At 34.9% G+C, this 25,649-nt stretch overlaps 2 protein-coding genes across 7 annotated transcripts in view; both read right to left on the bottom strand.

Annotated features, from left to right (window-relative positions):
* Positions 1–17,206, bottom strand: part of LOC136821792 (cytochrome P450 3A6-like) — a 19,797-nt gene extending 2,591 nt beyond the window's left edge. The window contains exons 1-7 of one of the 6 annotated variants that reach the window (XM_067078003.1): positions 16,476–17,206; positions 13,790–13,829; positions 4,423–4,840; positions 3,608–3,813; positions 1,875–2,145; positions 938–1,226; positions 200–350 (exon numbers count right to left, since the gene is read on the bottom strand). In XM_067078003.1, coding sequence (XP_066934104.1) covers positions 200–350; positions 938–1,226; positions 1,875–2,145; positions 3,608–3,813; positions 4,423–4,839 — 1,334 coding nt within the window. In that variant the 5' untranslated portion in view covers position 4,840; positions 13,790–13,829; positions 16,476–17,206. Of the gene's footprint in view, positions 1–199; positions 351–937; positions 1,227–1,874; positions 2,146–3,607; positions 3,814–4,422; positions 4,841–5,876; positions 5,943–9,483; positions 9,627–12,733; positions 12,816–13,789; positions 14,173–16,475 lie in introns of those variants that run through there. The other 5 variants (XM_067078004.1, XM_067078008.1, XM_067078007.1 and 2 more) reach the window with 5 other exon arrangements.
* Positions 14,369–25,649, bottom strand: LOC136821793 (DNA excision repair protein ERCC-5-like). Its single transcript, XM_067078010.1, has 7 exons — positions 25,560–25,649; positions 24,746–24,814; positions 23,956–24,034; positions 23,590–23,650; positions 17,493–17,617; positions 15,387–15,474; positions 14,369–15,141 (listed from the first exon to the last, which is right to left on the bottom strand). Exons 2-7 carry the CDS (start codon positions 24,777–24,779, stop codon positions 14,461–14,463), a joined length of 1,068 nt encoding a protein of 355 aa, XP_066934111.1. The 5' UTR covers positions 24,780–24,814; positions 25,560–25,649; the 3' UTR covers positions 14,369–14,460.

Below are 25,649 nucleotides of genomic sequence, written 5' to 3'. Positions count from 1 at the left end.
AAGTGATGGTCCATGATGGGATATTTTATAAAAAAACCTGAAGGACGACTTCACCTTAGATAGATAGGCAAAAACTTTTCGACTTAATAAGCGGGGGAGACATTTATTTGGGAGCTTAGGGTACAGTGAAATATTGGCTGACAACACTTTGGTATTCCACTGGGTTTTTCAAGTTCAAAATGAGCTTTGATGGACTTACTCGAACCGGTCTGGATTGAATTGTTCAGGATCAGTGAAAACTTTAGGATCTCGATGCATCGAATAGGTTGGGATGAGAACTCCGTCACCTTTTTCAAAGGAGATGCCATTGACTGTTGTTGGCTTTGTACATTCACGCATCAACATAAAGGCTGAATAAAAGAAAGTACAGTTGGCTATCTCTAATTCGAACTTGTACGAGGTCGTTACGCTCTCTAATTCTGTGATGAGTTGAGTTTTTACAAGATACTTCACTAATTGGTCATTTGAAGTGATAGAGATGACGCGTTCTTTAGAAAAAAGTAACAGAATTGTTTTATTACTGGTTAACGACCAACCAAATCAAATAAGAGCTTGTAAAAAACTCCAGCTTGTCCCCTAATTCTAAGGTTCTTCTGTAGATACGCTCCATTGTTTGATTATATTGAAAGTCACTGCCAACAACAAAGTTTCATAAACGACGTTCTCCCATTCAATAAGCTCCCTTTATTCGATAAAAATCCAAACCCTTGAAACCGAATAAGAGAGCGTCACCTGTATTTCAAACACGTAAGTATAAGCGCTGACTTCCCTGATTTATCCTTGAATTCCGCCTTCCTATGTCTAGTAATTGTTTGTACTTATTAACTTATTAATTTCAAATCAAATAGGAGCTAGTAAAAACTCCATCTCGTCCCGTAAAACAAAAAAAAGTTAAATTAATATTGTCTCGTCTATGAAAGAAACATAGAATATTTACCTGACGGGTAGAGGCGTAAAGTTTCATTGACAACTTGTCCAAGGTATGGCAACTGTTTATGTAGATGTTCCCAAGATGGAAATCCATCTTCCATTGAGATACTGTCAATCTCTTGTTGTAGTCTCCTTTGTACATCTTTGTGTTTGGCGATATAATAGGTTGCTATGGAGATCGTCGTGGCGGTTGAAGCGTGGACGACAGTGAGGAGAACAATAGCCTGAGCTAATAGAATTTCAGTGCTGATGTTGGAGTCTTTGGATTGTGCTGCTAACAGAACGTCCAATACATCCTAGAAAGAGAAGCAAAAGTATTGATTGTTGACAAATATTTATATTAATAGTCTTGGAAGTAGGTTGATTGTAAGTATAATAGATAGATATATAGATATAGATAGATAGCCCTCCGAATGCATTTGGGATGGGTCCTACCCACGAAAGAGTAGGAATCACGGCGCTGACAGACACTGCAACTAGACAGACGCGAGCTGCCAAGCCATGGCGTATACCATGACACTCGAACGACACTGGGAGAGCCAGATTGTAAGTATGTAGTTTTCCAAATAGAAAAAAATTATTTGACAGACAAACAGGCAAAATATGAAATTGCGAAGAGTATACTACACGTTTGTCTAAACATATACTTTCGAGCCAACGTTGCATCATCAATAAAAACAACTGAATTGTAATCAATTTTATAGAGACTATTAGTCATTACTCGTACTCGGTAGAAAACTATTTTTCGTGAAAAATCATAATCTGTAGTGATTCTCTCACAAAGTTATTTGTTTGGACAAAGTTTTTCTTGAAGGTGAATCACTCCATGCTTAGGGATGAGGTTGCTCAGTAATCTAAATCTCAGACCTCTACCAAACTGCAGTTAGTATGAGGAAGAAGAATCCGTTAGTGGATGCCAGCATGCTAGTTACTCAGGCGCTTACCTGTGGTTCGCGATTCTTTTCTTTGCGTCTTTCCACAACAATGTCTGTTGCAATCTTTATGAACTGATGCAAACTTGAGTTAAATCCCCATGGGGAAAGTTTCAACAAGTTTCCAATGATTGGGAGACTGGAACAGCTTTGAAGCCATGTTGGAGGTCTAGTAAAGAGGTGTGATAGTTGGACCAATTGTTTGTTGAGATCTGATTGGTTGGAGCAATCAAGCGAAAATGCCATCTTGGTGATGATCTGCATGATATATCCATTTGCTAAACTAAACATATTTAGAAATGACTATAGACATCGATAGATAAATCGATAAAAGTTAAGCTTGTTTTTAGATACAAAAAACTTAATTTTCGCGCCGCATTTTTACGACAGATTGACTATTCTTCGTGCGGTAGATTTTATAGGCTGTTTATCAACGAACCTAGAACCCTTCCAGACTAAAGTCTAATTCTGGCTAATTTCTACTTTTTTAATGATTTTTGATGCCCTTGGGTTCAGTGAAGTAGATTAGGAGAATTTGACGAAGTCGCCAACATGAAACACATCTTTTCAATACCCTTTTTTCAAATAAATGCCTTGCTTCATTCTATTTTAAAAATCCAAACCAACTACCTTAAGCTAAACTTTAAATCCTAAAAATATTCGTGTTTCGCGAAATTTAATTTCGCAGATTTGTCAAAAAACCGCGAAATTAAATTCCGCGAAAATTCGTTCCGCAAAAGTTTATTTCCACAAAAATTCGTTCCGCAAAAGTTCATTCCCGCGAAAATTTCTTCCCTTAAGGTAGACCCCGGGCTAAGACTTCTAAAAGTATTCAAGAAATGAACGTCTCATTAAAAGCCTTTAAAAGCCTTAAAGAATATTCTTCCTCCCCAGAGAGGAGAGGAAGAACGCAATGCAGGGCGAAGGATAAAACCACCACTCGAGGCACCTTTTTGTAGAACCGAGCGTTATCGTGCCTCTTTCTTTCCTTTTTGCATAAATGAATGGAATAACCTCGGAGATCATATACGAAATCTTCCCACTATTAAGTCTTTCAAGCAAGCAATTCTCCGATTTCTCAGACCCAGTGCTAACTCAATTTTCAGAGCTAGTGACAACGATGGTGTTGTTCTCCTTAACCGATTAAGGGTTGGTTTCAGTCATCTTCGTGAGCATAAGTTCAGGCATAATTTTGCAGACACAGTTGACCCCTTCTGCAACTGTCGACAAAATTCAGTAGAAACAACACAGCATTTTTTGATGCATTGCTCTGATTACTCTAATGACAGACTTGTAATGTTTGACAGCCTTCTTCAACTTGACATAACCTTGTTTCCATTTAATCCCAAAACATTGTGTAGAATACTTCTTTATGGCGACCCCGATTTTAGCATTGTCCAAAATCACGATATATTGAGTATAACAATAAAATTTATCTGTAATACAGGCCGTTTTGGGGGACCGTTATTTTAGTCTTTTACTTTAACTGCTCTCCAAGCTCTTTTTGTTTTTGTTTTTTATTTTTTGTTAGTATTTATCCTCTGTAGTAATATTTTTTTTCCATGCATTTCTCAATTGATTTATTAATCTATTGTTAGCTTAGTTTGGGTTCCTTCCTCCTGGCGGTATGATCTGGTGGTCCTTTTGCGGGAGGTTAGGAACCCTTAGTTTTGTACTATTTGTTCGTGTTACATATACTATAGATAAAAAAAAAAAAAAAAAAAAAAAAAATTAAAAGCCTTTACCTTGTCGAATCAACTTCTAGCAAGTTTAACGCGGCGTCCCTCAAGAGCTCTTCCACGTCCTGGTTCGCTTCTTGAAAATGAGCCCAATTATTTTTGATACTTTTGGCGTCTAATACAGCTTTCAAAAGGTTTCTGATCATTTTGGCCTTTGCTCCTTTTGCCATGGTTACCATGTGTTGACAAGGCCACGGCATCTCGACAAAGAACTGTAAGGTGAACAAAATACATATTAAAGGGCCCAATTGAAAACGTGTCGGGCCGTCTAAGCATAGTCATTATAAAAATACTGGTCTGGAAGGCTTTTGTCTCTTCTTATTGTTAAAAGATAGAGCTTACCAAAATCGATTTATTTTGCAAACTTTTTGATCATGTGATTAGAAAATAGACCAATCCCAAGAGGAGACTTTGGTAACGTGATCAAAAAGTATGCAGATCGCAACTTGTCTTTTATTTGTAAAAAAAGAAAATTGAACAAAAAGCTATAACAATACATTGCCAGACCGGTGTTTTTTATAATGACTATGGTCTAAGCTTGTAAATGTGGTAAAGAAAATTAGGGGATCTTTAGTAGAAAAGGCGTATTGCGTATCAATACCAAAAGATCACTAAGCTGGAAATTGTGAAAGGGATTTTTCTCATTAAAAGCCAAGGAAGTGGGTCAAATATTTAAAAATACAGGGCAACCACCTTACATAAACGAAGCCCTCGATGTCATTTGAATGGTCCATTCTTGGCCTTCATCCAATTATTTGCACTTTACTCAAAAGAGGTCGAATAGTTGTGAATAGGTAAATTTTTCACGTAAAGAAACAAACCTTTCTGTTTTCAAAGTTTGGGAATTCTTTCCATAATATTTTATGTATGATATCCTCGTCTGTCGTTGCGACAACAGGCTGTCCTTTGTAATTAAAAGCGAAAGTTTCGCCGTAAGTTTTCACATAGTCGTCTAACAATAAGTGTAGTTGGTGTTGGTTTTTGTGACCTTTGAACAGGTCTATCGGCAGGAGTGAACTTTTCGGTCCTGGTAGGTTCCAACTGGAAAGACGATCATGAAACAAACGGTTACCGACAAATAATACTGCAGCCGAAGCTAGGATTCCGCCACTAAGGTAGGCTAGATATTTATGGTCTGTTGGCGCATCTGACATCATTTGTTCAAGACCGATTGATTTCAATAGCGCATGCGCATCGACTGAGTGGAGTGTTTCTCCAAATTTGCTGAACACGTTCATTCTATAGATAAAAAAGAAAAAACTAAGCTTTATTCAACTACTAAGTTACTCAGCTTTACTCCAAAAATCCAAAATATATCTAATAGATCCATGATACTCATCTTAAAAAGCCCAAAAATACCAACAAAACTCCATTTAATTTTAGAATCTTTAAATTTTATTAGCTTTTTAAGAGTTACTAATAGAAGTCTCTTTGATTCAACCATTCGAACTAAATTCACATCAAATCTCATGGCTGGCAATTTCATCACAAGAGCTGTCACACAAATAGCAATCTCCTGATGACGAAGGCGTTTTTATGTATCTGGGTTGATTACAAAAACAGAATAAAACTTGTCTCTTTTAAGTGGATTTCCTCAAAATCCAATCGCGCAAACTTATCAACTTTCCCGTAACATCACAAAATTTCAGCAATACTAAAAGTTTAGAAATATGGCCAGAGTCTAAACAAAAAAAACTAAAATAAGACAGCAAAAAGTTTTTCGGCTCGTTTGAGTCGCTCTGGGGGGTCTGTTATGCAATTAGCTTGATCGTTCAAACAATTTGGATTATTTCAAATTTTCTTTACAATGAAATGATCGTGCTGACCAGTCAAGAAAATCCTTTAAAATATGAGCATGGCTTTAAACCGAAGTCAAACTGGCTTTTAAAAAGCCGAACCTTTTAAAAAAGCAAATACTATACTCTAAATATCTCAAGAGAGATTTCGGAAGTGGTAACAAGTATTACTTTATTAGAACTAATTTTCGCGGGAATTAAGTTTAGCGTTTTTCACGGTTTTTTTGTAAAACCGCCAAAATCTGAAGCCACAAAATACAATTTTTCCAATTTTATCGAAAAATTTGAAAAATCCCTAGGAAAATGAAAGAAATTTGTCCAAAAAAAGGGCAAAACCACGAAAATTAAAACCCGCGAAATGCAATTTTTCCGATTTTTTTTCGACCATGAATATTAGTTCCTGCGAAAATTAGTTTCAATAAGCTAGTAGGTTTTTAAATACACGCTGATTGGCATCATCGACAAAATAAAACACTCACTCGGAAAGTCGTAGCAAATTTCAAAACCATACCCCAGTAAAAGACCGACCTTCTATCAATCAAATTCTTCAATAAGAACAATACCGTAAGACCAAGCTATGAACATTCCAGGCCTCCCAGATTATAGAAATGCTAGATCTTATGTCTCTTTTTTTAAGTAAGAAAATTTTACGCCTGAAAATCACGAAAAAAATAAGATCAGCTATAAGCCTAAGCCAAAATTTATTGATTCTTATAAAAAAGGTACATAAATTTCAATCGCCTATTTTAACAGATGTTTAAGATACCGGCAAGTATACTTATATAATTAGAACACCATGAATTGAAGTGATAGCGTATTAATTCGCAGCAAGACCTGGACACTAATGACGTCACAGCATGACTATATGAAGATGTGTAAAGAAGTTTATTCACTAAAAATCGAATGTCTCCTTTACTCGAACAAGCGTTATGGTCCCTTCAATTAACAATAAAACTCGGAATTATCTTTACTACGTACATGAAATCAAGTAATATAAGTCGAACTTAATAGTTTACTTGCAGTTAGTTTTGAAATACACATAATCAAATATGATGTATCGCTGAAAATGAACCAAAATGAACGATTTTTACGAATCAAATTTCAAACTCGAACAACACAAATAACATCAACAAAACGTATAAAAAGAATCAAATTAACAAACACTTAAACAGAGCTCTATTTTCTGAGAATATATTTCGAATGAGATAACGACAATTCAATGAAGGAAGACAAGCTCAATGCATATTGGACCTACCTAATGATAAATATAGAATGAAAATAGAGAAGGAAGTAAAATAAGAAACGTACGGGGACTGAAAAAAAATAAACAAATGGTCATCAAAATTCGACAAATAGTAGTTATTAGTAATTCTTGAGACTTAACCCTATTTTTATCAGGGTTGGTGTAATTTAAGATGCACGATCTAACGATTTACGATGCACGATTCGCGATCCATGCATAAAATATGTTAATTCATGCGTAATTATGCTAATCATGATAAAATATTTAGGCAATTTACAAACTTTCATTCGCTGAAACTCAATTATTTTTAAAAACATCATTCATGTAAAATTATACAAATTATATTTAAAGAAGCTTTCAGTGCGTTTTCCTGATTATGCCATAATCCCTTTCTCTTTTCAATTTCAATTCAGTCATAGATTAAAAGAAAGTGAAAGCCACGTGTATTCACTTTCTGTACTCTCCTCTCTCTCTTTTTCATAAACTTGAATCAATATAGGGGAATTGTTTACCAAAAGAAAATTCTTTCTCATAATAGAGCACCCGTTTTTTGCTTCGTACATTACGGTCCGCAAAACATATTGTTCGCCAATATATTCTTTTCTTTGCTTTTAAGAAAGAAATTCCTATATTCGATTATGATTGTTAAAACTGAGAGCAAAAATATTTCTTGTGCATTGTTTATGTTCACAAGGTAGTCTGGTAGTTTTTATTATCAACATTATGTAAGTTTTTTCATAATTTTACGGTCGTAATTATTCGTACTTTCATTGCTTACATATTTCGTTTTTTTTGCATAAATTTACTTGAATTTACCGTGGTAAACAAAAGCGAGAAAAGATTATGCCACTGTTTTAGAATTATACAATATAATTTAAGTTTTATGATAATTATTAGGAATAATCAGCATACTTTATGCATGGATCGCACATCGTGAATCGTAAATCGTTAGATCGTGCATCTTAAATTACACCAACCCTTTTTATCAGGGGGGGTGTTTTCCACCAGGCTGGCACTATTTTGCTAATAGCTCACTGAAATTTTTTTTTAACACTCTGAAAGTTTTTGACTTTTAATATAATCCTATTAGCAGCATGTATACCAAATTTTACAATTATACACCGACCAGATCAGGTTTTATGACTTTTTTGTGCAGGCGTATCATAAAATCCAGCTAAAACCCTGTAAAATCCCAAAAGCTTAAATGTAGCATAACTTTTGATCTAGGCATCCAATTGACTTCAAATTTTGACAGGTTTTAGGTATCAATAATAAATTTTAAAAAATATTTAAAAAATTTTCAAAAACTGCTGACGTCATCAAAAATGACGTCATTGTTTTTTGAAAAAATTTACTCATTTTCTGCATGAATTTTAAACGTCAATTTTATCAGTATGTTAAAAACCGGCAAATATGTTAAAGATATATATTTTGCCTTTTAGAAATTCAAAACACAATTGAAAAATCTCCATTCGTTCAACTTTAATTGCTATTTTATTGAATAGTACTTTTTTATTGGTCAGCGATAAGTGTGAAAGTTTGTGATGACGTCATCACCTTTATGATGACGTCATCAACCCAAATTTTTTTCTATGAACTCCTTTCATGGTAGAGAACATTTCTGCCAAATTTCAAGTCCATATCTTTTCTAGATCAAAAGTTATGCAAGGCTGGTGGAAAACACCCCCCCTTGAGAATACAAAATCCGAAAAAGCCTGATAATAATAGGGTTAACAAGTCTCTTAACACTTTTTTGTTTTCAGGTTTTTCACTTTTCAAATTAAGCTGGAGATTTTACTTCCAGTTCAACGTTTGTGTGAAAATAAAAATATAGAAATATTAGGAAAAAAGCCCAGTGAAAATCTGCAAAAACGGTGATTTTCAGCATATTTCCGACATTTTCGGCCGAAAAAATTGTTCTCAAAAATCCGACATTGCTATTACGCATCTTTGAGCAAAAAATCAGAAAATACTAATGATGAAATCTCGAGAAAATGCCAATAACCGGTTTTTCCGGCATATTTCAGGCATTTTTGGCCGGAATTTTTTTTCTTTTAAAAATCAGGCGCCGTCATATTTTAGGTATTGCCATTTTGCATCAGTGTGCAAAATTTCATAAAAAAACTCTAGAAATTCAAGAGAACCCGTTTTCCGGCGATTCTCGGCTGTTCCAGCGATTTTTAAGTTCCGGCTTCAGAATCAGTTTTATTGACAATTGAAGCATGCTTGATGGCGGGCGCTGTTATCAATAATGTATAATAGTATAATTCTTAAGGACGATGAAATAGCCTAAAAGTGTTCTTGATATGTTCTAGTTTTAACCATTTTGTGGGCATTGTTGTCTGTTTTCCTAAGAAATCGGGTGTTTTAGAGTTCGCAAAGCTTTAAAATGTTCTTAACTCGTTCTCAACATTTTGGCCATCGAAGCCTTATGTTCTTATAAGATAATTAGAGGAAAATGTATTTACTGTGCAAGTGAACTTTATTGATTTATCCGAAACTGCTAACCAATCTTTTGTGTAACCTTGAGCTTGTATTTCTACACGTCCCCGCAGTACTGGCAGCTCCATTCCTCAATGTTCAATACTCTTTCATTTTGACAAGGATTCCATCCTTAATATAAAAATATTGCTCCTAGTCTAACTTTTCATGACTAAGCGTAATAATTAGAAGAAAATTAGCGCGCCCAAATATTTTGACCTCATAAAAATTTACAAAAATTTGTTTACTGTGCAAGAATATCGATTATAACCCAAATCAGGCATCACCCATCAAATCTTTCCCGATTCAGATATCACGCCAATATCTTTATAACGTCATTACGCCATCATGGAAAGACTGACCTTTATATACAAATGCCAGTGCCCAAATTACGCCATTCTATACATACGCTAAAAAGAACAACAATATGCAAGTACCTGAAGCAAAGATTGTCGAAGAAGTCTCAAAAGCCTTTTTTTTGCACAAGACAATTTAATCGCTTGTTTGTGTAGAGTAATGTACATAGAGTAATGTAGGGTGATCATTTTACAACATCATCATCAAGATATCAAATTTTATGATGAAACATGAATTCCTACATGGAATTCTAGTGATCAAATAACATACTACATGCTCATCAATTTTCCACTTTTTTAAAACTAAAAAGGATAAGGCTTCGATGGCCAAAATTTAAAGAACAAATTAATAAAGTTTTAAGACCCGATAAACACCCGATTCTTAAGAAAATTAAACAAAAATACTCAAAAAATGGCGAAATTAAGAACATGTTGAGAACATTAAAACTCGAAAAGTTTAAAACACATCCAAAGGCTTCAAAGATTTTAGCTGTTCTTATAAAAAAGTATCACAAATCAAGTTTTCCTCCTCAATAATTATGGTAGACGATGCTATCGGCCGTATAATATATTATTATGATATAACATAACATAGTTTGTATATTATAAAACATAATATGATGCGCGGCGGATAGAGTCTGTGTTTACGGACGATATCAACTCGGCGTTTTTCTTGATTTTACTTTGCCCTGACCGACCTTGTAGAAGGGTCGGTGATTTTTGCGAAAAAAATCCCGTAGATTTATTGCCGAACTTGGGAAAGAAAACCAAAACAAAAAAACATCCAAGGAAGGAACGGGGTAGCAGTTGACAGTACAGTGGTATATACCACCAGCAAAACCATATATGGTTATGTGGCATATTTCGACCAATGCATTTCTACAAAATTCAACCAACATCTTTCACGATATCAGACCGACACCCTCCACCTTGTCTAAACAACACTTTCTGCGATATATCTAAACAACTCTTTCCACGATAACTGAACAACACTTTACATTATGACTGAAAGATACCCTCCGCGATATCTGAACAACATTTCCACAACATCTCAAGCATCTGCATAACATCTGAACAAAAAGTTTCATTTTGACTATATTTTTAGCAAGCAGCTGGTTCATTCTAAAACAGCTTTTCTAAGCCTCAGGTCTATTGAAAATTTGAACCAAAAATTCTTTTAGGACACATTTCTACGACATTAGAAAAAATTGTACACTTCAAATTTCCACATTCTTCTGGAGAAATGCAAAATTATCTGCTACCCAATCACACCATACACAGAATGCAAGATATAAAAATTTCCCCTGACTTTAGGGTAATTCAAGGTGAAATGCTGCAATTTGCGTTTTTGACCGAACCGGATGATTTCCAAAAAATACTCAAAGTAAAAACCACTTTTTAAATTTCTTTACTCAAATATTCTTTTTTAAATGATCCAAGTGACAAGCCCATAAAATCCCATTTAAAAATGAATTGTTTTATTCAAAATTAAAAAAATAGATAACCAAAAATATGATAGAAATTCCATACAACATTGATTTTAGCATGACAAATCTGCCATCACCCTTGAAGAATTCCTTTCAATATTTTTTTTAAAGAGTGAGAGATTTTGCATTGGTATGCATTGTGTTTAAGACTTTCGTTACCAAAAATTAATAACGCAAGGTCTAATAAAATATGGTCCAAAAATGAAATATTCATTTGATTCAATATGATAAACATAAGTAAATATGAAATATAATGTCTTTATATCATGCCCATCTTGAATACAGTAGGGCAAAATAGCAACTTAAAATTTTTAGATCGCTACTTGTATAATTTTTCACTATTTTGAAACTTTTATATTTTTAATAACTATCGAAATTGTAATAAGTATATGACAATACTTGGGGACCAATTTGATTTGTTGTTTTACGGGCCCGATTGAAGCTAAAATTTAAAAAATCAAAATCAATGTCTATATCACGACACCACAGAATTCACTTTCATAAAAAGTTGCAATTGTGAAAATGAAATCTGGTAAATTAACCCAAAATATTATGGTGATTTAAAAGAATTGCTGTGTGTTAGTAGTCACTAGTAGACTACTGCTTTATTCAAAAATTTAAATGCTTCCTCAAGTTTTTCAGAATTTTATGCTCAATTTTTCAATAAAACTGCATTTCACCATTCTGTACCTTTATAATCTTTGATTTCACAAGTTTGGTATAATTACTGATTTTTGCTGTTAGACTGCCTATAAAAAAAACCACAAATTATATTGGTCTTGCCTGAGCAAATATATGTAGACTAAAAACCAAAACCAACAACTATGCCTGTTATAAAAATTAAAAGATTTTCTTGTAAAAACTTGTAAAAAAGCTGTGATTGAAAAATGCCCCCCACTCTAATAAAATTTTCCTAGAGCAATCAGACAAAACATACCACGTACACTGAAGATAAACCTGGCGAATACAAGCTTGTATTACAAAAATATGAGTCTTTCAGAATAAAAATAAAAGAGAAAAAGCCTTACTGCTTACCTCTACGAGTTGAATCTGAACTGAGTTCTGCTTATTAAAAATAAATTCAAAACAAACAATTTACATAAAACTACTTGTTGCAAAGAAGTTACAAACTAAAGTACTAACAAATAGGAGGCTAAGAGACTCAAATGGTAAAGAATTGCACAAAACATTTTCACACATACAGATTAACTTTCTGTCTTCATGTTTTGGAATCATTATTCTAGTCGGGTCCATCTGTATTAGCAGCAGGAATTGCGGGGGGGGGGAGTTTACCAATCAGACCCGACTGTTTGTTTACATTTGTTCGAACCGGACCGGCCGATGACACCGATAACCAAAATCCAAAATTTCCGGTTTTTGCCGAGTTGATATAGTGTAAGACAACAGCTACCCCCGAAAAAAATTCTCGTCTTAGACTATAGCATATAGTCTATAATTATGAAAGTCCTTCATTACTTGACTTTCTATGCAAAATATCGACACTATCCATCAATAGCGCAAAGAGATTTCATACTCTCGGGTACCTAATGGCCGCCCCCCTCTTTATTAATTTTTTCCACTCAGGACATTCTTATTCCAACCTCCCCCCCTCCCGCTTATTAATTTTTGGAGGTTCCCTCTTTGTCCTAATTCTGCTGTATCAGACTCTTTTTCAAAATTTTCCACCCAAGACATTTTTATTCCAACCCAGCTTATTCCAAGACACCCCCCCCAGCCCAGCTATTAGGTACCCAAGAATAAGAGTTTACCTTCCTAGTAAGTTGATCGAAAACAACGAATTTCGTCCCTATCTTCCTTGTGAAGTGTTCTTTGAATCAAATCAAATAATTGAGTACATTAGTGCATCCAAACCAGTCAAAACTTTAATTTATACAAATCTTATTTCCGGGGGTCTGAAATTTTTAGCTTAACATGTGTTTATCAAGTGGAGTGTACGAAAAACGTCATTCCATTTGATGACATAAGCATATTTCAAGAAAGATCATTAAAAACAGAGTAATGACAGATAAATAACTGCAATATTTCGAAATCGACTTTTAAAACACTACTGATGATAAACGATCTGAAAAAAAGAATGCTTTGATATCAGCATATGGTAGCGCTCTTTGGTTTAAAATCTTTATAATTCTTTTAATAAAACCTTAACAAAAATCATAAATTCCTACTTTCATAAATCAGAAAATTCGCAGACTTTGATTCAAGCTTTAGGTTCTTGGAAATATTTTTGAAGGAATACCTATATAGAAATTCATGAAGCACTCTCCTTATTAATTAAGATATTCATGATGAATTAGCATAATCAAAAAGTATTTGCAATAATTGCAAAATACTTCTCTCTGGTATTTCCGTCCGAATTTAACTACCATTTTGTGCAATATTTTAGCTAGATTTTGACACACTTTTTGACATCCACTGAATTGATAGAAAATTTGAATTGTTATTTACTGCAAATTTTGGAATTTTTTTCAAAAGATAAAGGTACCAATCTTTAGACAAATTGACTACGGATCGGCCTGATACCACTTAATCTTCATCTGAATAAATAGACGCTTATAAAATGATGTTATCTGAAAAATATATGTGTGATTTGAAGTGCGATATCTCACGTATGAAAAGTGCATGAAGGTTGCCTGATACAAAATAAACAGATGAATGTTTATAAGGGGTATATGCGAATGAGACCTCCCAAAACCGACCCTAAGAGAGACCTTGGAGAGACTGATTTTTGCTGAAAAGGTGACCCCCGCCCGGATGTAGCACCACCTAAAGATCGAAGGATAATGAATAAGGAACACCACTCATACCTTTAACAGATTTCTCACGGAGTTGTTGTGTTGAACCAACCTGAAAAAAAAACAGAAAATGATTGAGAGAAAAAAAGTTGGTTGCAGTACGAACGTTCCAATACGAGGCTTATCAGTGGCTCATCGGTGATAAATATTTTGATTCAACCTTTCAAAGCTATTTGTCATTTTTGCCAATTCCAGGGATTATTTTTAAAGATTGAAGAGAAATCTTTCAATTGTGTGAGTATTCAGTGGATTTAAAAACGCTATTCCCGCCCCGTTTTTAAGTTGGGTTCTGTTTGTGGAATTTACTTGTGTATTTTGACATAGCAGCTCGATGCTCCGTCTTCTCCATACAATTATGAATGAATTAATAAATAAATAATTTTACAAAATATTCATGTATTTCATATATATCATCATGCTCTTCCAGAAAAAGATTAAATATGGGGATGGAGAATAAAACATTTTTTAGAAATTTACCGCCCTTGGACATGTGGAAATTTACCGCCCTTGGACATTGTGACTTTTGACCCTCCGGACGGCAAGTTTACCACCGAGCAAGTCAGCTTTTTAAGATTTTCATTAACCCCCCCCCCCCTTCGATCAATATCCTCCAACCCCCATGTACGAACATTTCCTGGAAGAGCCCATTGTTAAACAACGGTAGAAACTGAACAATAAATATTTTAATGGTCCGATTCTGAGTCACTGCTTTGAACGGAAGATTTTGCAGTATTAACTTGTTCTAATAAATCAGCCGTTGTCTTTGAACGTCGACTTTTACCACCTCTCTGCCCTCGTTTCATTTGTTTGTTTTTACCGCGCATTCGATTCCAGACCATGTTATTAACATTCTGTATAGCGATGTATGGTGTAGTAGGTTTTAAACTTTCCCCAGCTGCTTTGACAAGGTTGGCAACTTTCATTGCTTGTACATGTTCGTTACTACTGATTGTCGAAGACGTTGAAGGTTCACTAGACTTTACAGACCTTCGTGGACGCTTCGAAACTACATCTGAATCGTCGATATACGGTAAAGATTGGTCTACTTTAGACTGCGATGTACTTATCAATTTTTTAGAATTGTAGGGTCTACTAGCTGAAGCTGTAGACCTTGTTCCGGAAGGTTTTATATCATTTAGCGACACCTTCAGAATATCCGAGTCTACGTCATTATCATCCATTTCAAAGAAAATTTCAGGTTTTTCAGATTTTTTGGATGATAGTCCAGAGGGTCCTGCCTCGTTTTCCGTGTAATCTTTTGAAGACATTTTACTGAGAACTTTCTTCAAACGGTTACTTTTTATGTTAGTTTCAATATCATCTTCTACTTTGGGTTGGAAATATGCCATCAAAGTCTTTTGCCGCTGGAATAAATTCATTAGCAAATATTACATATTATAAAACTTAAAATAAATTTTCATAAAAAACCTCACTGTGATTCGAAAAAGACCCGCAAAAGCCCGAAAAAGAACGAAAATTGCCGAGGCAAGTTTACAAAAAAATGACAAATTTTGCAGACTGATCATAACAACAAGGCCATAAAATATATGTTGAAGTATTCAAAATGTCATTTCAAAAATTTGGAGATGAAAGTAAGAATGATTGGTACCTCTTTTCGTTTCTTCATATTTTCAAGCACAGGCAACAATAATTCGTCTGTTTTATTGTACAACCAACCTAATTTTTCACTCGCATACGTTTAATTCAAAATTGTCAAGGAAAGAATACTAAGACTAAAGCCCATCGCTCAATCTATTGAGTGTAGCCTACACTCGCTTTCCGTCAAGAGATAGAGAAGTAGCGGATTCTTGTGTATGTCTGTTTTTCTGCAACGGTGACGGCTAAAATTCTCTTTATGGTCTCTGATGAACTGAGGACGACCCTAAACAAGCATCTAACCGCCCTCGATTTTGCGGGTCAAAAAAGGCGGGTTGTTCCAAATGGCCCCAGTCACTCCGCCGTCCCCGAAAATGCAAATACATCAACTCGCTAAAGTGTTTGATGAAATTCAAAAAATAAGACTGTATAGAAATCGACAAATTTAGACGACCATCGTTTGAGAACATTTAACACTTCTCTTTCTCATAAAGTCTAGTTTTAGACAAGGTAGGGTGTCTCTTCCAATTTGTTCCCTTTGCTATATTGAGCGTATGTGAGCAAAATTTCAGAGCTTTTTTATACTACTTATGGTTGAGCAAAATCCGCTCCACTAAGGGCAAAAATATTCATTTCAACGCAGACGAAACAAGAAACAATCAATCTCTCGCCTTGCGATACCAAGGTCAAGTTTTATCCAGATGTGGATGAATTTATTGATTGGGAAACCAAAGAAACAATCCAAACACAAGATAATCTTGCGAATGATCAAAACAATCGAACTTTAGTTCTGGCAAATGCTGTGGTGCAGTTTGTTTATTTTTTTCTCTAACAAAACGAGGTGCTGACAGAATAGGCAATCCTTTATGAGATAAGGGAGGTCCTATGGTGGGCAAATAAACAATCTCAATGATAATACACTTTAGGGTGACAAAGCATTAAATAAGCCATTGCATTCTGGGTAAAAACATTTAGCATTTTTTTGCCAAAAAAAAAAAAAAAAAAATCGGCAGAAAACTAATGATTCGACAAACAACGGGCAATTTTTAAGGATCAAAGATAATAAAAGTTCCAACAAACTGACAAAATCAGAGAAATTTACCTGATGAAAGAACGAATGGTCAATGTTCAAAACTTATAAAGAGCTTCGATCCATCTAAAGTTTCCAACTAGTGACGCGAGTTCATTTATGATTGACTGTTTTTAAAAATATTCATTTGGTTTTTGCATCCTTTGAATCATTTAAATTAGATTATGAATCCGATAAGAAGAGATTTTATCGATGGAATAAAACTGTGCTAAAATACGCAAATCTAATCGTTGTATTAGTTACGTAAAAATCGGAAAACAACTAAATATCCCTCGTTCCTTGTGTATTATCAGCTTTACTGATTATGCTCACTGATGGCTCTTGATAATAATATTCTCTTGCGTTCAACAGTAACGTAAATAAAGCCTGGAATACAAGGGAACGAGGTTGATATCTCAATTTCAAACGAGGGTTTGTTCATAGCGGATATCCGACAGGAGTAATCGGGCCTTGACATAATCTAGTGAAAAAGTGACTCGTAGAAAAGACTTTCCTACTATTGGATGGTCTTTTGGATAAGTACTTTGTTCTCCTTTAATGAACCGTGTTTAAATATGGCTGGATATCCAGCCATCATTAACAAGAAGTTAAAAAATCAAAGTTGCTATTAAGGCAAATGAGCAATTAGAAAGGCGTACACTTTATAATAAGGCTTAAAATTCAAATCTAATTATGAGCAAGAGCATTCCAGCCTTGTTTAGGAGATAATTCGATCGTAGCCTAACCACTGCACTGCATGCACAATCAGGAAACCAGAAAACCCATTAGTATGCCATTCTTAATGGCAGTCGAAAATTACCATTGATGTTAAACAATTACAGTCTTAACCTTTCCAGCGCCCATTCTTTTTCTTGAAAATGTGAAAAGTAACTTAAGAGTTAGACAATGGTTTTTTTACCTTATACTTTTTTACAAAGCATCAAGTGGTCAGGAGCTTGGTAAATTGGCTTATCTGGAACGTGTTTACACGTCACTAAGGTTTGAAGGGTTAATATCTAGTACAGTAAGGTAATAAACAGAAAAGGATATTCTTTGAGAGCGTCAATATCGGGGTTGGACCATTCAAACTGTTCTTCTGAAGTTTCCACGGTCGGTGAAAGGTACGCGTCCCACACTAAAGATGAGTTGAATGTTTGAGACATGTCTACATCTCTCTGCAATGAAGAAGATCAAAAATCAAAACATGTTTTACGTAGCATATCGTGTAGTGTGGTCGTGTTACAAAAATACAGGCTGTTTGTAGGAAAAAGAATTATATCTAGCTGAAATTTTCAAAAAATTTCGCCCTTAGGGTTTTGCCTGGGGAAAAAAGAACCTGCCCCAAAAAGGGATGTTCCACCAGTCGGATTTTAGGGGATTTTTTCCTGAGGCATAAGCATCCTATAAAGAAAGTCTGGAGAAAGTTTCAGCTATATGTAATTGTTTTCCTGTAAATTATGCTAAACGACCCCACTATACTATACTATAGACCATAGACTTTTATGAACTATCCGTCATTCAATTACTTTGATGGAATTCACGTCGCACCGGCTTAGCTATCTATGAATATTAAATACTATAAGACCATCAAATATTTTATTCCTTTATAAAATCATCCTCTAATTACATGTTTAAATTAGAAATAAAACAAAAGTAATTTAGTTTTGTCCGAACAGTGATCACGGAACTATTAACTGCTGGTAACGATTATTTATTTTTCGTTGCGGCACCAATAATAACTTTTATGGACCTACCTGGTCATGCATTTAACACATATATAATTGATATCTACGTGAGCGTGACCATTAAACAATCATTCAGAACACAAATAGTGACGATCTATTAAAATTAGTCGTTTGTTTCTTATAAAAAAAAACGTTTAGAAACTTAATTTCATGCTCTTGAAATATTCTTTCATATTCAAGACTTCGTGAGCAAAAAAAAACATCTATCTCATCGAAAAATTTAGTAATTTGGCTAAGAACATTCAATGATGTATGCTTATTAATAGTGATTCTTATAGATAAACATGCGTTTTTTGAGCCAACAAAATTTTTTTGAAAAAATCTGCCATCTTTTTCCTATGATGGTACCCTACTTTCATGCAAAAAATCCGAAAAAGTTAATGATCCAATTTTTCACAAAGTCCAAAAAACCCGTTTTTTAGCCGTTTTTTGGCTAGACAGGAGTCGTTTATAATGCGTGTAATACAGTAGTATAGGCGTTATATGATAATACGATAATTGTTACGGGATAATATTAGTTTGTATAAACGACTGGAAGAATCCGGTGTTCCGGCCTTATAGAATCCCCGGCTAGCTACGCAGAAACTTGCGTAGCGAGAAAACAAAGGGTTTTTTCTGAAAACAAAAGAAAGCTTTTCTCGGAAGGGGGTGCTTCCGTAAGAATTTGGCGCGCGAAAGGTAAGGAGAAATTAATTTTGATCAAGCAATAACAAACTCTCAAAACAAAATGAAAGACGAAAAAAAAAAATTTAACACACAACAAATCAACACACATTCTTTTTTCAAGAAAAGTTTTTTTTTGAGTGGGAAAAAAATTAGTAATAAGTTGGAGATTTGATATTTCACAGAAAAGTGCTACCAAGGGGTAATTCTTCAACTTGACATAACTTTGTTTCCATTTAATTCCAGAACATTGTGTAGAATACTTCTTTATGGTGACCCCGAATTTAGTGTTGTCCAAATTCATGATATATTGAGCATAACGATAAAATTAGACTAGTAAACTAGTCGTTGAAAACAGACCCATATACAAAAAATCAAGCTCCAAATAAAAAGAATCGAAGGGGTGAAGTTGCGTTTCTTTTTTGAATTTCAACGACTAGAAGCTACTTCCCTCAAAAAACGTTGTTTAATTTTACAACTTTTTTTAAGTTTTTGAGAATCCATCCAACTTTTTTGACTAAATGATATTTCATAGTAACATTGAACATGGGAACATATAAATAAATGAGCATTTCTAAAAACGCAATAAACAGAAAGAAAAATAAATGCAATTCCGCACGGGTCAGACATACAGAAATCTGTATGTCTCTCCTTACGATTTTAGGTGAAGAAAAAAAGGCGTTGGAAGTAGCTTCTAGTGGCATACCGGATAAGTGGGATGGGGGAACCTGGGAACCTAAAGTGGGAACCTAAATGAACACCTGAAAAGTGGGATGGGGGAACCTAAGTGGGAACCTAAATGAACACCTGAAAAGTGGGATGGGGGAACCTAAGTGGGAACCTAAATGAACACCTGAAAAGTGGGATGGGGGAACCTAAGTGGGAACCTAAATGAACACCTGAAAAGTGGGATGGGGGAACCTAAGTGGGAACCTAAATGAACACCGGAAAAGTGGGATGGGGGAACCTAAGTGGGAACCTAAATGAACACCTGAAAAGTGGGATGGGGGAACCTAAGTGGGAACCTAAATGAACACCTGAAAAGTGGGATGGGGGAACCTAAAGTGGGAACCTAAATTTTTATTTTTATTATTATTTTTTTTTTTTTTATTTTATTTCTTTTTTATAGCAATATATTTAGCAGGTCTATTGACCTCTATGAAACAGAACTTTTGATTTTACATTTTATAAAGCTTTTTTCTCCCTTTCTTTTATCAAACGCTCTTTGAAAACTTGTAAGGATGGTGCTTCAACAATATCTTCTTCTAGATCATTCCAAGGTTTCACACTTCTGTGAAAAAGAGAGTTGCTTTGGTAGCCTCTCATACCGTCATTAGCAAAGTTCCTTTGAAGCTCGTAATCATGCTGACGTCGTGGTCGTGTTCGAGGAGTAAATTTCTCTGATCTTATAGACTCGTCATAAATGTGGAGGTTCTTGAAAACTTCCACCATATCACCAACTTGCCGCCTGGTCTTTAGGCTAGGTAGATTGATGAGTCGTAGCCGATCTTCGTATGAGTAGTTTCTATAGCAACTAACTAGCCTTGTAGCTCTTCGTTGGACGCCCTCGATTGCTTTGATATGTTTGATTAGCCTTGGAGACCATACTACATGTGCATATTCCAAATGGGGTCTGACAAATGCAATGAAAAGCGTTCGAAACATATCTGGTGAGAGAAATTCGAAGCTCCTGCTAATCAAGCCAACGATAGAGTTAGCTTTCTTGATTTTACTGAATATATGGGCTTCAAAGGTCAGGTCACTATCGATTATCACTCCTAGATCTTTTTCTTGGTCAACATGTTCTAGAACAGATCCTGCTATGGTATAGGGATGGACATATTTGATGTTCCAAAATTTACCCAGTGTTAAAACATGACACTTGTTCGGATGAAATTCTAAAAGCCAGTCCTTTGACCAAATTTTAAACCCTTAGAGTGAACTTATTGTCATTTTTGCTCATTTCCACCCTTACAGTGTACTTTGGGAAGCTTGGAAAAAAGGGCCGAACGTACGGTAGGTCGTTTACCTTGAGTGCCCCCCCCCCCCCCCGTGGATCTATGCCTATGTGTATTGAAACGTGGCAAGCCGTGCAATATGTTCTATTTTACTATCAAACATTTTTAATTAATGAAGTGTATTCACACGCTGTACTGTTTGGTTGGTACAGAAAGAAAAACGAGCTAGAATCCGTTAAATGCTAAGCGACCCCAGCCCTGACCCGAAAATTGGAGCTGCTAATAAAAATCAATGTGTATTGCATCAAGAGTGAACAAAAACTAGATCGTAAATAATGTTTTACTAGATTCTGTATTCAAGCAAATTAGATCCGTGCAAAAGAAAGAAGAGGCTCTAAGTTATCCATCGAGCTATGAACGAACTTCTAATTCCTTCTAGATTTGAAGATATGACGGTTTAAAGTTTAAAGTTTTAAAGTCAATTAAGTCAATTTACTAAAAAGAACCTTTCAAAAAGATGCACTATAAAACTGCTGATAAATAAACATGCTTTTTTGAGCTAATTGAATAAATAAATTCCCTTTGTTTTATTTTCAACATTATTGTTTGCGAACCGTAATGTAAAAAGTAAATAACTGGTGTCTGTATCTTTATGTATTTGTTTTTAAAGAAAAATATTTCAATTCTATTAATAATTAAACAACTTAGGTTCCCACTTTAGGTTCCCGGGTTCCCCCATCCCACTTTTCAGATAAAAATATGTGCACATCTTTTCAAAATTTTCAAAATTTGAAAAGTAAACACAAATCGCCATTTTCAATAGACCTATTTATTTAAACATAATTTTTTCTTCCATTTTTTCGAGTGGTCACATCAAAAAATAGATAAAAATATTTTTGTTATGACAACAGCTATATAAGCGGAGGTAAATCATTTGGTGTGACCGCACTCTTTATGTATTTGTTTTTAAAGAAAAATATTTCAATTCTATTAATAATTAAACAACTTAGGTTCCCACTTAGGTTCCCCCATCCCACTTTTCAGGTGTTCATTTAGGTTCCCACTTAGGTTCCCCCATCCCACTTTTCAGGTGCTCATTTAGGTTCCCACTTAGGTTCCCCCATCCCACTTTTCAGGTGTTCATTTAGGTTCCCACTTAGGTTCCCCCATCCCACTTTTCAGGTGTTCATTTAGGTTCCCACTTAGGTTCCCCCATCCCACTTTTCAGGTGTTCATTTAGGTTCCCACTTTAGGTTCCCGGGTACCCCCATCCCACTTATCCGGTATGCCGCTTCTAGTCGGTTATTTTCCTTTTCTCTCACGCACGCTGAATATTTAATTAGTGTTTACATTATTTGATTGACAGTTGTATTATAAGGTTATAAGTAATAACCGACTAGTTTACTAGTCTACGATAAAATTCATCTGCGATACTGGACGTTTTGGGGGACCGTTATTCTAGTCTTAAGCTCCAAGTGCTCTCCTAGCTCTTTTTGTTTATTTTTCTTTTTGTTATCAATTATTTTCTGTAGTTAGTTTTTGTTTTTTTTTTCTTTTTATATATATTTTCATTTCTTAGTCATTATTGCTCATTTTGTAAGCTCATTTGGGGTTCCTTCCTCCTGGCGGTATGATCTGGTGGTCCTTTTGCGGGAGGATAAGAACCTTTAGATTTGTACTATTTGTTCGTGTTACTATACTATAGATAAAAAAAGGGGTATTTCGGGTCCCATATCTTCCGAAGGACTTTTCTGTTTGCCTTGAAATTTAACAAACTTCTTAACCTAAGGTCGACCTATCACTGGTATAAAAATGAATGTTATAGCATAAGTAGAAAAAAAGCTCAATTTTTGCAATCGCAAATTTAACCGCTAAAAATTGCGAATTTTAAAACCAAAAATACATTCAAAAATAGCGCTTTTGATTCTCTAAAACAAGCAAAAAAAAATTCCATAATTATATTTGACTATCAAAAGTTACAGGCATTCTTGTTTCCACTGCCAATTATATCTGGACAGACTTTAGATATTTTTTCATTAACAATAGCAAACCAATATTAATATGAAGCTTTTGGCTTGCACAAAGGTTTCTAGACGACTAAAATTTGTTCCCTCCATTACTTTTTGTTTTATTTCTACTATATCTGAATTAGTCGTCTAGCTTGCTAGACTATTTTTTGGCCCAAATTTGCCTAATTTTTTTTCTCGGAAAATCGGACTCCGTCACATTCGAGGGTTTATAGTTATGCATCTTTGTGTAAAAAATCGGAAAAAACTAATCAATCACGAGGAAAGCTAATAAATAACAAACAAACGAACGAACGAACGAACGAACGAACGAACGAACGAACGAACGAACGAACGAACGAACGAACGAACGACGAACGAACGAACGAACGAACGAACGAACGAACGAACGAACGAACGAACGAACGAACGAACGAACGAACGAACGAACGAGCGAAGGTTAATTTATAGGACCTCCACCCCACCGGGGTAGGTCCAAAAACAATTCAAGACATCGAGTTTAAAGTCCTGAAGGGGCTATAGTTGAAACTTTTGGATGGGATATGATGCCCCTTACTGTCCATTCAAAACGTTTCACCTGCGTGGCTTTCACATATATGCCGCATCGAAAGTAAAATCAATAGCAAGATTTTTTTAAATATGCCGTGTGAAAACAAAAAACGCACTAGATTCAATCACTCGTTTTCTTGTTTTAGAGGAAATGGGAATTCCTCTCTAGACTTTCGGGCTTTAAACTCAATGGATCAAGACTCACCAACTTATTCTTGAGATTCGAGCCAGGATTAAAATCTTTGATCTTCCCGCGTAGCCAATCCCTAGATAAAAATCGGATATTTTATATTGGAGATACTTTCACAAGTTTGTACCTTTGGATAATTAAAGACCAGGTTCTTGTCGTGTCCTGAACACTCACCAAATCCACCAATTGTGAAGTGTCATTAGAAAAGTCATTTTTCCAGGCTCGACATAGATTTCTGACACTAAGGAAGGGATTTTAACAATCAAAGGTATACGCTAATATGAAGAGAAAGAATAGATTGAAGATTCGAACACAGATTTAGTTTGTTTACTCCAAGCGACCCTCGATAATTCAAAAATGTGTTATTAATGACCTAGATACCTGAAAAACTTGAGTGTCTCTTTCGGCTTATTTTTGTTGAATTCGTGAAGTACTTCCATTCCAGTTACAGCACCTATACCTGCGGAAGAGATGGACAACTTTTAAGAGTCAATAAATAAATAAATAAATAATAAATTAATAAAATGTAAGCTTTATACATTTTTAGAATTATTCCATGGCCAGCCACTATAAATATGTTTTTTTTATAATATAATAATTAAAAAAAATTATGTTGTGCATGATTAAAATATGAGACTCCCCAAGTGATTTAACGTACCTAAAAATCGGGTCGGTTTTGGTACGGTACGGTATTACGAGCGGTCTGATAGCGATAACATTTTTGTTTTAAATCGGCCTTCAGACCTTGTAGAATTCGATTTCGTAGGGGGATTTCAATAAAATGTTGCATACTCTTAGAAGTACCGTCAAAGTGCTTAAAATCGCTTGGAGAGTCACATAATGAGATCCGACAGAAACAGAATACACTAATTTCCAATTAGCACTATCTTTTGATTCCGTGTAAGCGACATGAAAAAAAGATCAAGTAAATAAACAATATCATGTGAATGAGCGCAGAATTTAACCGATGGGGGTCACTAGTGGACACCTATAGCAGTGCCTATAGACCAAGAGTAAGGCCTAAAAGCCTGGATCTGTCTATTGTGTAGACTAAGAATTTAACCGATGCGAGTTTGTTTACTTGATGTTGATATTTTTCTCTGCGTACAAATTACACGGAATCGAAACAAAACACGGATTGGAAACCCGTGAATCGAAAATTAAAAGGTACCTCGTATTCCCTCGGTATAATCACTTCCTGTCATAAACGCCAGTGCAATTAACTTTTCACGCGTCAAATCTGAAACAGAAACGGCTTTTATTAGAACAGCTTTGGATTCTTACAAGGCTTCTTATAATATTCAATGGGGCACAAAAAAAGCCAATAAGAACATCCCGAGCCTTGAAATAGCTGAATCAAGTAAGTTGTAATTAGAAAATTAAAAGATCTATATATCCCTAAAAATATGGCCAAATTTGAGCTGAAAATAAGAACATGGAAAGAAAGACGACTCGATGTGCCAAAATAACAACGCCCTTGTCTCGTCAAAGACAAAGAAGATTTATAACTTTTATGAGACTAACATGATTCCTTTTTTAACTTATTTCTGTCTCGCGATTTTATATTTGTTTCACTTTTTGGCACTTTATCTTTTGTGCAATAAAACACTACACTCTTAATAAGAATCAGTGAAGACTCGGTTGTTCTTATTTCTAAGGCAAAATTAAGGTATTTTAGGTTTTCTATCTGACTCGTAGCACTTTGACCCTTAAATCACTTTTTGGCACTTTATCTTTTGAGCACTACTCTTAATAAGAATCAGTGAAGGATCGGTTGTTCTTATTTCTAAGGCAAAATTAAGGTATTTTAGGTTTTCTATCTGACTCGTAGCACTTTGACCCTTAAATCACTTGTATTGAGAAGCAATTTATTCAATTTTTTTTTGACGATTTCATACCTCGTGATCCCTTATAAAATTGTCCTCGTGTAAAATAGTGTAATTCGTCAGTTGAAAAATCAATTTCATTGAAAGCTTGCAACTTACATAACTTTTTGATGAGGTCATCCAATAGGTACACTTCGGCATACTTTTTTTGATCAAAAATATTCTTGTATACCCGATGACCACCGAACA

Source organism: Clytia hemisphaerica, unplaced genomic scaffold, assembly GCF_902728285.1.
Source record: "Clytia hemisphaerica strain Z4C2 unplaced genomic scaffold, Clytia hemisphaerica genome assembly, whole genome shotgun sequence".
NCBI classification, from domain to species: domain Eukaryota; kingdom Metazoa; phylum Cnidaria; class Hydrozoa; order Leptothecata; family Clytiidae; genus Clytia; species Clytia hemisphaerica.
This window is presented reverse-complemented; position numbering and strand designations above follow the sequence as displayed.

Excerpts from the sequence above, each read along its gene's own strand:
- LOC136821793 (XM_067078010.1), bottom strand. The coding sequence starts at position 24,779 with ATGACAGGAAGTGATTATACCGAGGGAATACGAG. Across the intron at positions 24,035-24,745 it reads TTATACCGAGGGAATACGAG|GTATAGGTGCTGTAACTGGA; the intron begins GTACCTTTTAAT and ends TCTCTTCCGCAG. Across the intron at positions 15,142-15,386 it reads ATATGAAGAAACGAAAAGAG|CGGCAAAAGACTTTGATGGC; the intron begins GTACCAATCATT and ends AATTTATTCCAG.